Genomic DNA, 14,162 nt, shown 5'->3' with positions numbered 1-14,162 from the left:
GGCTCTTACACCAAATTAGTTATGCAAAAAAAAAGAAAAAAGAGAAAGAAAAAAAAGGTCAAGGGTGATGGCTCAGTAGAATAAGTGCTTTCCTGCAAGCGCAGGGTCCTGAGTTCAATCCCTGGTACTACCAAAAAAAAAAAAAAAAAAAAGGAAAGCCTGTTTTTGGAGCCTATAACTAATTACTTCACCTTCATGAAGCTCTAATGAGACACAATTATTCTTTGGCTGTACCAGTGTAAGCCCCTATCATTCCTATCAAGTGTCCTATCATTCCTGTTCAGATCACTTCTCCCGATGTTCCTCTGGCCTGTAGGGAACACGTAGAGCAGTCACCTTTCACTCCAAAAGAGAAGTGTCTTTATGGAGTCATTCTTAGTTACAAGCTCTAAGACAGTACACTTTTTCCTTCACTGAAGCCAGAGACGGCACAGAAAACTTCAGGAACAACTGAATACGTGAGAGGTCTATATTTGCTGTATTTGGGGAGAACATGAGTACTAAGGGAAAGTTTAAAAGACACTTCTCGAGCCGGAGAGATGGCTCAGTAGAATAAGCATTTGCCTGGCAGACACAAGGATCTGAGTTCAATCCCTGGTTCTGCCAAAAATAAATAAATAAAAGACACTTCTCAATCTAAGAGCAGAGGATGTGTTATGAAGCTCAAGTCCATGAGGTTTCATCAAATTGAAGATACAGATGTTGGAAATGGAGAAATCTCTGAATCTATGGAAGTACAGGTAGATTTTTTATTTTTAAGCTGGCTCAGCCTACCCTGAAGATGGGGCTGGCACCTAATGTGGTTCTGGGAATCGAACTGCAGTTCTCTGAGCCTACCTAAGCTTGCCTAAGCAGGCACTTTAGACCACTGAGCTATATCGCCAGCCCCAGTACAGGTAGATTTAGAAAAGCAAATGTTTGAAGTTTCCTAGCATAACTGAGAGCCATTACATATAACTAATTGATAGACTAGAAATCACTCATCTATTAACACAGGGCTTTAAGGATCTTCCTATCACAAATGAGATTCCATAAATACCTCACAATCTGTAAAACTGGAATTTAAAAAACTGAACCAGATGTACCATTAACTCAGGATGGGCTTTTAAGCAGAGTAGTGTGGCATACTCTTGTGTCCCAGAGATGGGACAGGCTTGAGACATAGGGCTCTGTGTATCATAAGCACCCTCTCTATGTGAGGGTGAAAGGACAAAGTCTCGTCAAGACCCCCAGATGGGTTTCCGCTCTGATCTCACTCCTGGTAACTTATCTTTATCTGGCAAATAACTAAGAGGGTTATTGGGAGGACAGAGGCAGATGGGAGAAGTACTCTGTGACTGTGAGAGACCACTGCCACTTTAAGGAGCCACGCTCTGACAGCTTCACTCCTTCTCAAAGAGGTACATCTGTTGTCCTGGGACGTGACACTCCATCTTCCAACCTTACCAAGCTGAGTGTGCCTTTTCCAGACTAACGTGGCAGGCAATTTACCACTCTGCCCTCCTTTCATAATCTACTAAGAGGGACCATGATACACACCTGGTAAATCATCTTCATCTTCACTGAAAACATTTGGGTTGAAGACCGGTAAGTTAATATAGTCCATGGAAATCTTCCGAACTTCTGGGAGATAGATGGTCATCTGCCGTGGCTGGAGATGTAGCAGGCTGGTTTTATAGATCACTGTGGGGAAGAAGGACACAGTTAATACAGACATGGTGGAGGAGAGCCACAGCACCAGTGGGGTCTTGGGAAGAGGAATGAAGGGTCGTGTTCCCTGCCATGAGAAGGCAGATCTGCGCAGGCAGCGCCAAGAACCCAAGGAGCTCTTAATTTCTCTTGACTTACAGCCATACAGGGCATGGTTTCAGACTCAGCAATGGTAAATACTTCATGTAGCTTCATACGCTGCCAACAGTCTGTCTATAGAGCAAAGAATTGTTTTGTTTTGTTTTTTAAGATAGGGTCTTTCAGGCTGGTTTCAAACTCACTTTGTAGACCAGGCTGACCTTGAACTCACAGCAATCCTCCTGCCTCAGCCTCCCAAGTGCTGGGATTATAGGCATGCACCTCCATGCCTGGCTCATGAAACATGCATGTGAACAGTTACCTGCAAACAGGTGCTAAGAGCTGCTGTCTGGTGAAAATGCCCACTAAGAATTTTCAATGTCAAAAACATCTTTTTAAAAAATATATGTATTTGTGATAGGGTCTCAATATGCAGCTCAGACTTGTAGTGATCCTCCTATTTTCAGCCCCCCCAGCACTGGGATTACAGCCATGTGCCACCACACCCAGACACGTCTCCTGCTCAGTGTGCCTGAGGGTGGGTCCAGCACAGCATGAGGTAATGGGGATCAAACCCGTTCCCTGTGTGCTTGCCTAAGCAGGCGCTTAGTCCACTGAGCTATTTCGCCAGCCCCAAAACATCTTTTTTTTTTTTTTTTTTTTTTTGCGGAACCAGGGATGTGAACAGTTACCTGCAAACAGGTGCTAAGAGCTGCTGTCTGGTGAAGGTGCCCACCAAGAATTTTCAATGTCAAAAACATCTTTTTAAAAAATATATGTATTTGTTATAGGGTCTCAATATGCAGCTCAGACTTGTAGTGATCCTCCAATTTTCAGCCTCTTTTTAAAAAATATATGTATTTGTTGTAAGCTGCCAGGCAAGCACTTATTCTACTGAGCCATCTCCCTGGCCACACCCCAAACATCTTAAGAATTAAACACATATGGAGGTGGGTAATAAATTGGCATAGGAAAACATTTTTTAAAATTTCATCTACAGGATAATTTAATGAAAACGGTGGTAATGAGAATGCCAAGTTAAGGAAACACTGGGGAATCAAGGAGCTACTTAAAAGCAATAGGTAAGGGACAGGTGACAAGTATCACATAGGAATAGAATGATGTCATCATTTGGGACTGTATTCTTTTTTTTTTTTTTTTGCGGAACCAGGGATTGAACTCAGGCCTTTACGCTTGCTAGGCAAGCGCTTATTCTACTGCGCTATCTCCCTGGCCCCATGGGACTATAATTCTTGCCTTACTGTCTTTCAACTTTAATATAATGATCGTGACAGATTTATATGGAACTTCCACACAGTTTTTTTTAAGTTTAAGATTTAGTTAGATTAACAGGAATATTCAAGAGAAAGCCCAAATTACAACTAAAATATTTGGAGAGAAAATAAATTAAAAAGTAACAAATCACTGCGGATAGCTCAGTGGAATAAGTGCCTGCCAGGAAAGTGCAAGGTCCTGAGTTTGATCCCCAGTACCACCAAAAAGAAAAAGAAAAAAAAAAAAAAAGTAACAAATCGGGACTGAAATTTCACAAGAGGTTAAAATTAGGGTGAAAGGCCTTAATATTATCTCCGGGGACAGGTAAATACAAAGGTTCCTTACAGTTTAACTTATCATGATAAGCCATATTCCATCTCTACAGGCAGTCCTTGAACATCTCTGGCCTGAGGATCAGGCACTGCTTGGCAGAGCTGCTGCTTTGCTGAAGTTTCCATGCAAGGCTAGTGCTGGGAATGGTGGCTAAAGTGATTTTCTATCCAACAGCAGGAATGGCTTTACCCCGTGTTCACTGCTTCGTTCTCAAGAGAAACATATAAACTTTGATGGGAAAGTTGTGAATGGCTCTATATGGCTTCATATTTCATGCGTTATAAGTAACATTCTTTGTTGATTAAACAGAGAAAGAACAATTTTTAAAAAGACAAAATCCTGAGAAGGGATTAGAAAAACATCATCAGTTGCCTCCACGGAAAAAACTCGGTAGCTGGGGGTGATGATTAGAGAGATTTTTATTATACGCTCCTCTGAATTTTCTGAATTTTGAATCTTCTTTAAATTTATTTTATTGAGAAACAAATAACAATGAGACAGTTTCAAAACCAATTAATAGGACAGTTTCAATAATTAAGACATTGCACATTGTTGTCTTCGTAGTGGTTATTCATAACAAGACGCAGACGTGATATCCTGTCGGAACACTATTAGTACAAATCTGAATTTTGAATCTATTACATATTTTTAAAATTAAGAAGTACAAAAATTAATTAAAATTAAAAATTTCATGGGCCAGTGTCTGACTGAAAGAAATAAATGATCCAATGTAGGGAACAATATTCACTTTTTACATCCACTAGATTTTCTGGTTTTTTTGGGGTGGAGTAGGGGAGGGTAGTACTGGGAATCAAACTCAGGACCTTACATTTACTGGGCAGGTGTTGTGCCACTGAGCTACATCCCCAGCTCTACATCCACTAAAGTAGAGGAGTAGATATTATTTTTTAAAACATTTAATGGGGTGCCATATACAATACATCCTCTAGAATCATAAGAGTTAATTATTTTGTCTAGTAGAATTAAGTAGAAAATTCTTTTAGCTTAACAACTATACGTATCCAAACACAGTGCCTACCTGGCAAGTGCAAAATCCTGAGTTTGAGTACCCATACTTCACCTTCCACACAGAGAAAAAAAGGTTATTGTTGAGGACAATGATTCTGACACTCTAGAACAAGCTTTTGTCTTGGGTACTCAACTGAGTCATCTGGAGCAGTAGGTGCTCAGAGCACTCAGAGGCTCTCTCATTTTAAGGTCCTTGTTAGTTTATTTGTGGATCTATTCATATAAGAAATAAGGGAAGAATGAAAAGATCTATTAAGTAAATTCACACTTCCTTTCCTTTTTCCAATATTTACTAAAGGCAGATGGCTAAATTCTCAGATTACTGATTTGGGGGTAATAATGATATTCAAACAGTGTTTATAAAAAATCAACCACATCTGTCAATAGGGCACTGATGAATACCTGAACAGACTTCTGTGGTCACTAGAGTGTTTCCAGGTTGATGAAAACATTTTAAGTTTTCTTTGCTTTACACACAGGGAAGGTATATTGTTATTTCCAAGTCAGTTTTATGTTTTACTTTTATTCTTCTTTTTCTTTGAGCTGAGAAACCTCAAAATGAAAAATCCAAATGAGTACTCTTTAATAAATCTCTGAAGATGCACACATAACTAGCAACAGGCCTTTTAAGTATCTAATTTGCAAAAATAATTTAAAGCATCTGTGTATGAAACAACTCTTATTGACGGATTCAGAATTTTTAAAAAATAATTGTAGTTTACATAGAACATGTCTGAGACAGAGTCACAGCCCTACTTGGTCTCATGGAGGATGTGTACACTGGAAATAAGCAAGCAACTAAGGAAGATGGGAGTACAGTGTAACTCCTTAGTCCAAAGAGGGATCTACCCAGCAGAAGGAAGATGCTTTGAAAACAATATTTTGCATTATAATTTCTATCTCTGAGGTAAAAAGGACAAGTGGTTACTATACATTTAGAACATAGATGAGTACCCACGTATTGGTTCTGGACTAGGTTTGTACTCCCTTGTTTTACTTTTTTTTTCGGCCTCCAACATCCCATGGACAGAATGTTTGTTATGATCAGCTCAAGACCAGAATGAACTGAGAAATTAAATTTATAAATATTTACTACTAAGAACTATACTGTAAATAGCCAACTTCTTATGTCTTTAATGGGTTTTTCTTCCACTTTCTTTGGAAATTTCTTGTGATTCAAGGACTCAAAGCTATGTCAAAATTTGCCCATTAAGGACAAAATATCTGGAAATCTTTGGGTATTTCTGTAGTTTTGTATTTCTATTAGTTTTTATAAATCAAGGATTATCTTTAAAAAAAAAACACTGTGAGGGCCGGGGAGATGGCTCAGTAAAATAATTGCTTGCCTGGCAAGCGCAAGGGCCTGAGTTCAATCCTTGGTTCTGCCAAAAAAAAACAAACAAACAAACAAAAAAAAAACAAAAAACAAACCAAAAACCAAAAAACACTGTAGTGCCAGTGGCAAAAGCCAATTTGAGTGACAATTCTAATTTTTCTAAAATTATAGTGGCTAGGATAAATTTCTACAACTAGTGTGACTGTTGTATTTCATGTTGGTTCTGACCCCTGAGATCAACTTAGTAAGCAATTTGACTCGATGAAATTTCATGACCATCTTTGTGCTTACAAGTTGTGTGTTAGCTCAAAGCAACTTTTTTTAATGTAGTAATAAATTTATTTAAGAGTGAAAAAAAATAAAATAAAATTATAGTGGCTAGACTCAAAATTTGGAGCAACTTCCACATTTGTCATTAATCTGCTAATCTATACTGTTTTAAGAGTTCATTTTCTAATTTAAACTGCCAAAAATGACTTAATTTTTGGATCTGGTTTCTAACAAGAACACTGACAGAAAAGAATGAGTTTTCTTACCTGCACCAAGGTTAGTTGGCAGGAAAGCAGCCAAGCCCACGATCTTAAATTTGGTTCCCCAAATATTGGACGTGACCTGAGCAAGATAGTTGTGCTGTGGGGGAGAAATATGAAAAGAAAAATGAAAACTCTTATCTACTTCCCTATTCCAGGATATATTTCCATGAGTTAGTTGTAAGAATGTTACAATTTATTGCTTTAAACATTACAGGTATGAGCTGAATAGGGAGGTGCAAGCCTATCACCCCCACATTTCAGGAGGCTGAGGCAGAAAGATTAATAATTCAAGCTCAGCCTGGTCAATTCAGTGAGACTCTTTATCTTAAAAAAAACAAAAAAGCAATCTGGGGATATAGCTCATTGTGAAGGTCCTTCTTCGTTTCCTCCACAACTCTGCCATTTTTGAAGACCAGATGCTAACTGGAGCATGTTGAGTTCCCATTTTCTAATGGCAGCACGCTGAGCTAGGAGTGAGTGCTTGTTTTTCCAATGTCTATATGTATGAAGTTTAAAAAGCTAGGTATAATAGCATACCTACAGCCCCATCTACTCAGGAAGCTGAGGCCAGAGGATGGCTTGAGCCAAGGAATTAGAGGTTTGCCTGGGAAATATAGTGAGATCCTATTTTAAAAAATAAGTAAATAAAAAATTTTAATAGCTTACCAAAGTGATTTGGGTATGTTTTTCTTTCCTTCTCTTTTCCCCTAATCACTGAACTAGAGAGAGAATCTTAAATCTGAATCCAATTATGCCCTTAAAGTTTTCACTGAAAAGAGCTACACTGATAATGATTATATCCTTACACTACCAAATTACCTGTTTTCTCACTCAAATAAAACACATTTCAAAAAGTTATCACTATGCAGAAGCATGAGTACGTGCATGGGAGCAAAAATACAGATGAATAAAATCTACTTCCTCAAGAACTTTATAACCATATGAAGAGAAAGGCTCATAGTGACTTTTATAATGTCTCTGAGAGATGTCAGGGGTAGTTAGACATCTGATGTCCCATGTACTATGCCTTCGCCAGTGCAGAAATCCTTCATGACAGAGGTGGCATTAAAGTTAGGTCTGGAAGTGAGGGCAAAAATAGGGATGAGGAGATGGAGTAGGTGACTCAGGCAGGACTAAACTTTGGAGCTATGACGGGGGTTCTCCCCAGAAACTGGGGAATCACTGTAGGACTAGAATTGGCTTGAGTGTAGCAAGGAGGAAGAGTGTAGAAGTATCTCAGCCAGACCTCCACTGGAGGAAGACTCCTACAGCAGAGGCATGGGGAGCACAGCCAGATGGCCTGTATGCAGGTATGGCAATAAGTGGGGCAGACAGGTTGGGAAGGAAGGTGGCATATCCAGGTGGCCTGAGGGTTCAATCAAATCAGGCCAGCATTGTCAGACATTCGACTACCTGAGTAATGTCTTCAAAAGGAAATTCTCTCCGCGTCAGACTGGGTGAGCCAATAGAGGGCTTGCGTATGGGCAACCGGGGAGACCGGGAGATCTCCTGAGCAGCCCTGGGCAGTTTGGGAGACTTCCGGGCTTCAATGCTGATCCTGTGGAAACAATACCAGGAAGGGTCAGGCACCCACAGAGTGAGCAGGGTTGGACCCAGCACTCCACCTCCCTGTCTAGACAGTCCAATATGGATGTCAATTCTCAGTGGCCAGGGCACTAATTTCACAAGGCTCTTACTCCTGTGCTTTAGCTTTATGAACATGAATAAAGAATAACAATTGTCTACTGGATAATATACACAATATTTAAAAATATACTGAGATTAGATCAAGTGATTTAGTTGTAAGGAACCTGAGGAAAATTAACTCTTTCACTTTCTACCTATCTACAGAAGGTATGGAAATGTCTATATCTTTGCATAATTACTTTTGGGTCAAATGGAAGAACGGAAGAGTCACTTCTTATCCAAAGGCCACAATGATTTTAAAAATTCTATGACAGGCTGAATTTTAACAGATTTATCTAATACTTTATACCACCTACAATAAATCAAGCAGTGAATCTAAAGCTTTTATGCTGCCTTTTGATACTATGCTGTACTTTTGTTTCTCAAAGATTTCTCTCCTTTATAAAGTGAAGATATGTGTTTCATATCATTCTACTCCAGAAACAGTTTTATAACGTGAATACTGTAAGGTTTATAACATCCTATAAAAATGCATTACGCCTCTTGTAGATTTTTTTTGGGGGGTGGTATTGGGAATCAAACTCAGGACCTCATGCTTGCCAGGCAGGTGCTATACCGCTGAGCTACATCCCTGGCCAAAGACTCTTGTGTATTACTTGCAAGCCTGATGTACAACTCCTCCAGGGAGCCTGAGGAATGGGAGGACGGTAGGCCACTGATTAAAGCTTTGAGACAGGACCATTAGCCCAGCTGCTGTGTAGAGGGGATTTTAAGTGGGAGGAGGAGAAAAGGGGGCCAGCCAGAGAAGAAACATCTTAAAGATGTTAGACATACATAGGGTAAAGAAGGGTTGAACTGTTTACATGGGAACATCTCTCTCAGCCTCTAATGACAAAAACTTAAAACACTAGAAGTATGGAAAAGTTTATGTTTTTTTTTCCTCTACCAAGAATCGAATTCACAAACTTATGCTTGCCAGGCAGGCACTGTGCCACTAAACTATATCCCTGGCCCTATCTGTCTTGCTTTTGAGACAGGGTCTTATTATGTGGTTCAGGTTGGCCTTGAACTCACTAGGTAGCCTAGGCTAGCTTCAAACTCATGCAAGTTCTGACACAACCTCCTGAGTGCTGGGATTAAGGTGTGTACCAACACACCCAGTTGAAAAGTTCATAATTTTATGTATAATTTTTACAAAATTTAGAATAAAGATGAAAATATAAACAGTCTTCTCTATTAACTGAGTATCTATGTGGAAATAAAAATGAAGGGTTATCCCTTAATTCACACACAAAAAAATTTGGATGTAAAAAGAATCTGGATGTAAAATTAATCTGAGATACAAAGTAACAGCTGAAATTCTAAAAGGTGCCAGAATAGAAGACCATCTTTATGGCCTAGGGTATAACAGGATTTCCTGAACAGGACACAAAAGGCCTTAACCATAAAATCTCATATACTATTCTGAGCTATCTGGCCACACACAGATATGACAAACACACTTATTATATGTAGAAAACATTAATTACTCAAATACAGGAAAATAGCCCAATAAGGAATGGACAGAAGAGCTGAACAGACAATTCACAAAAGGTGATAGCTAGATCACTAATCATTGTATGAGAAACGTACAAAAAAGTGCTCAGAATCAGCAATCACTGGAGATACTACAATTAAGCTACAAAAAGATACTACAACACATCTACCTGAGCAGGCAAAATTATTTTTTAAAATAACTATCAACCTTTAAGTGAAAATGGAGGCACCTACAACTCTCCTATCCCTCTTCAGAATATAACTTGGTATAACCACCTTGAGACACTGTTTGGATAGGTAGTTTTCAATAAAATTTAACATATATCTAACTAATGACCATGCAATTTCCTATGTCCATGTGCACGAGAAATGAAGGCATATAGCCACAAAAGTTTTATATAAGAATGTTTATAACTGGAAACTATTATATATCCATTGATTGATTAAAAAAGATAAAGATATTTATTCATTCCCAATTAAGTTATCCCACAGATCAGTAAAGAAAAACAAACTATTATTATATGTGATGAAATAGATAAATCTCAAAATTACTGGATGAGTAAAAGACAGATTAAAAAGGGTATACATTGTTTGATTCTATATATATGAAATTCAAAGCTAAGCAAAACTAGTCTGTTGTGACAGAAGTCATATCAACTGAAAAAGCACAAAAGACCTTCTGGATTATAGGCACATTATTTTGCACCAGGCACAGACACACCGGTATAGTAACTTCCCCATGACCTAGTTGTTTAAGGTCCAGCATTTGTGGTACACACACACACACACACGTAAAGTGAACCTTAATTTTTTATAGTACTACAGAACTGTAAAGTTAGCAAAGATCATGGTGAGGATCTGGTTCAGCTATTAATGTCCACAGAGAAGGAAACTCCAAAGTCATACAGCCTGTAATTGTAGCAACACAGAAGATGGTGTCCTCCTTGACAATCCAGGTCCTACTCTTAGCTCTCTAGTTTTACACAAACCTTAGGAACCTTTCTCTCTCTCTCTCTCTTTTGGTTAAGTTTATTATAATTTTCCTAATTGCAGCATTATAGGCATTTGATTTGGTATTCTCATCCACACACTGCATCCACTGTAAGACCTTTTTCTTCCTTTTCTTAAACTGGAAGAAAAAAACAAGCCTGTAAGCTCCGGCCACCCCTATGTCACCTACCATCGTTGATAACCCCTAGAGAAGTTCCGAGGGTTTAGCAAACTTCCTACTGGGTGTCTTTCTATCCTGAAGGAAAACAAAGAAAAGGTGGTAAGAAAAGAAAAGGAGATGTTGATCTTGCTGCACAAGTGTCAGTTTCTTTCTTTCTTTTAATATAAAAAAGTTTATCTGAGCAAGAAAAGGTTCTAGAATTGGGCCACTGGACTACAGATGGTTCAGAATGCACCCCGCCCCCAGTATCACTTTTGATGGGATTCTGTTGCAGGCACAAATACAGTCATATTAGAAGCACAGAAAAGGGAAAGCATTTGAAGACTGAGATTACCTTGGGAGTTTGGGTGATTTGCTTGCTCTGGAAATTTTAGGAGATTTCTTAGCAGCCCAGTCATCACTCAGTTCAATGTCACTGGAGTCGGAGCAGTTGCAGCTGTCAATTACAGTGGAAATCAGGCTGTTTCCATAGATCTCATCTGTAAGACACCAACCAACAAGCATAAGGGAAGTTAAATCAATTATACTCTAGCAATTACCACTGCTATAAACTAAAAGACAGACTCTGTAACCCATCATTTCAGAAAAGAACTTAGCAGTGTTATTATTTTTTACATTTTTATGCTATTTCTAAGCAAAAATAGGCAACTTCTATCACTGTCAAAAGGGCATGGTATTTTAAATACCTCTAGGGATGTATAAAACAATCTTGAACTGCTTACTTTACTGAAAACTGAAATTAAAATGGCTATCCATGGGACTTGTATGGACTTTTGTACAGCCCAGAAACCTAAGTTGTAGGAGGGCTCACTGACGTACTCTCTGGGAACCTGGCTCTGATCTGGGAAGGCTCTTGTTGGCCCAGGCCTGATATCACTCACTTCTGACAGTTAAGACTGTGCTGAGGTCTTCTAGCTGTTTGTGTCTGTAATGTGAGGCAGTCTGCTGGAAATGACACAAGCTGTCAATGGGGGCCTGCCTATTCCAAATGGCATAGTTGCCTGTTTGTTGGGATCATGGCTGAAGGTGAGACTTTGTGTACAGGGGACTTTCAGTGCTAGCTCTAGGTTGATCTGTGGGTACTATGAATGGATGTTACTCACAACTTGGCCAACTGTTCACCCACAAGAAAATCAGAAAACTCAAGGCAAAAGACAAGACAATTGCAAAGATGACAGCGCTTATCATTCTTGAAATTGCTTATCCCTGCCACAACCTCCAAGTGCCCCCACCAACCCTCACTCCCTCAAACTAAGAACCACATTATTTGTTAACTAAAACTATTCCCTTAAGGCTCTAAGAGACTTGCCAGGAAATAAAAAAAACCTGAATCACCACCTCACACCAAAATGAGTGAGTGATTTTACCAAAGTATCCACTGACATCTCAGAAGATGTTAATTCAAACCCACCTCTGAGTTTCTGAACATGTGGAGGTGACACCTGTAGATAGGGGCATCTGTGAGGCAGTACAGGTTGGCCTACTACTTGAAAAAAGGCTGGCCTCCAGTTTGTACCATTCCCTTTTTAAAATACTGAAGGCACGGCCCCCTTGTATTCAGCAGATCAAGGTGCTGTGAGTCTCAGTTCAATCACATAAAATGGCTTAATTCATGTGCCTGAGTAGTACTTTATTCTTATTTAGGAGTTAGAACTGATTCTTTTGGTCACTGGACCAAAGGAAGCTCAGCTGTGATTCACTCAAGCAAGCACACAGAATGCTTCCATGTATGCATTAGTAGATCTGAAAAGTACAAATATAAATCATGCACTGCCCACTAACCACCAACTTCAGTGTGCACACAGATTAACTCAGATGCTCTATCTCATGCCACTTATTTCTCCTTTACTCATAACTATTTTTAATTGTCCATCTTCCCAACCAAAGGGTAAGCCCCACAGGCAGAAGAGCCATCTTGCCTTGTTTCCTCTGCACCCCCAGGAACTAGAACAAACCCTGACTTGGATGGGGACTACCTGAGGGTTGTATGAGGACAAAGCTGCCTTCTGAACACACACATGAGCTCTGCTTGTTTAGTTATAACTGTGCATGGGCAGGCACGGTACAATTGATTCCTCTGGTGTCATCCGCCATCAACATAATGAAAAATGTCTACATTCCATTAGAGCAACACTCAAGGAGGCCACGACGGTAGCAGTGTATTTTTCAACACTTCTAGAGATTCTGTGTCATCATTCATCATGGAAGTTCTGGAACAAACATCCAAGGTATAGAAAAACAAATTTGGATTGGTTTCTGGGCACTAAGACAACTATAATATTAGGGTTCATGTTCCAATTTTGAAGGCCTTCCAAATCTACAACCTGCTTTAGATTTCATTTTTGTTTTTGTACTGGTGATAAAAACAGAGCCTTTACTTTGAGCTACATGCCCAGCTCTTACTTTGGGGTCAAGTTACACTAACTTGTTAAGTTCTCAGGGTGGGCCTAAAATTGGGATCATCGTGCCTCAGTCTCTCATAGTGCTAGGATTACAATCATGTGCCACCATGCCTGGCTTCAAAAGCTATTAATGGCTTTTTAACATATGCTCTGACTTAAGTCTGCTTAGCTACTATAACTAACTTCCATAACTTGGTGGGCTTCAACTACAGAAATTTGTTTTCTGACAGTCTCAGAGCTTAGAAGTCCCAGATTAGTATATCCACAGGGCAAGATTCTAGTGAAAACTCCTACCAATTTATAAACAGATGTTTCTGTGCTGTGCTCAGATGGGCTTTCCTTAGAGCAGTTCATGGAGACAGATATCTCTATTTCAGGTTCTTCTAAGGCTACATCCTTATGATCGCATTAAACCCTAAAAAGACTTATCTCCAAATATAGTAACATGGAGAGTGTAGTGGGCATTGACAACTGGTGGTCAACTTGTAACACCCAGCTGAACTGAACCTGCATGGTGCTGGGTGTGGGAGGCCCACCTGAGTGAGGATTGCTGCCAGAACCGTAACAGGCAGAACTGTAGAAGAAAACAAAGTTATTAGGAAACTACTGGGAGCTGTTTGTTCTCCTGGAGGAGCCTGCCATGCTGCATTTCCTGATGAACTTGGCTGTTCTTACTGTAGAAGGTACTCAGGACCCTGTTGTCACTGAAAATGGCTATAGTTCACTTTGGGGAGCTCTGGTCTATACTTCTGAACTTTGCTTCCTGGTTCCAGTATAGGGGGAAGATAGTGCATGGTTCAATATCCTGGAGAAGTTTGTCACACTGGCTTTCCTGATATAGGCTCAGTTGGTCTCATCACTGGAGGAGCTCAGGACCTTGTCACTGAGGATGGCTGTGGTACCTTTCAGGGGAGCTCTGGTTCTTATTTTGAGTGTTGCTTCCTGGCCCCAGTGTAGATCCCTTAGTCTACTAGCATAGATCTTTCATTCCGCTGACCTTTGGGTCTTACTAATGCAAATCCACAAAACAGGCCTGCATGAGACACTGTCTTGGGTTCTTGGCCTCCAGTTAGACTCTAGGGAATTCTTTTTTTTTTTTTTTTTTTTTTTTT

General features: G+C 39.6%; 1 protein-coding gene across 2 annotated transcripts in view; it reads right to left on the bottom strand.

Annotated features, from left to right (window-relative positions):
* The window catches only part of Tulp4 (tubby like protein 4), a 318,210-nt gene that overhangs the window by 8,354 nt on the left and 295,694 nt on the right, over positions 1 to 14,162 (bottom strand). Inside the window, exons 10-14 of one of the 2 annotated variants that reach the window (XM_023712238.1) lie at positions 10,983 to 11,127; positions 10,658 to 10,723; positions 7,708 to 7,852; positions 6,298 to 6,391; positions 1,540 to 1,683 (exon numbers count right to left, since the gene is read on the bottom strand). In XM_023712238.1, coding sequence (XP_023568006.1) covers positions 1,540 to 1,683; positions 6,298 to 6,391; positions 7,708 to 7,852; positions 10,658 to 10,723; positions 10,983 to 11,127 — 594 coding nt within the window. The remainder of the gene's footprint in view (positions 1 to 1,539; positions 1,684 to 6,297; positions 6,392 to 7,707; positions 7,853 to 10,657; positions 10,724 to 10,982; positions 11,128 to 14,162) is intronic. The other variant, XM_023712239.1, reaches the window with a different exon arrangement.

This window comes from Octodon degus, unplaced genomic scaffold, assembly GCF_000260255.1.
Source record: "Octodon degus isolate 3935 unplaced genomic scaffold, OctDeg1.0 scaffold00024, whole genome shotgun sequence".
NCBI lineage: Eukaryota > Metazoa > Chordata > Mammalia > Rodentia > Octodontidae > Octodon > Octodon degus.
Note: the sequence above shows the minus strand (reverse complement) of the source record. Positions and strands in the feature narration are given on the sequence as shown.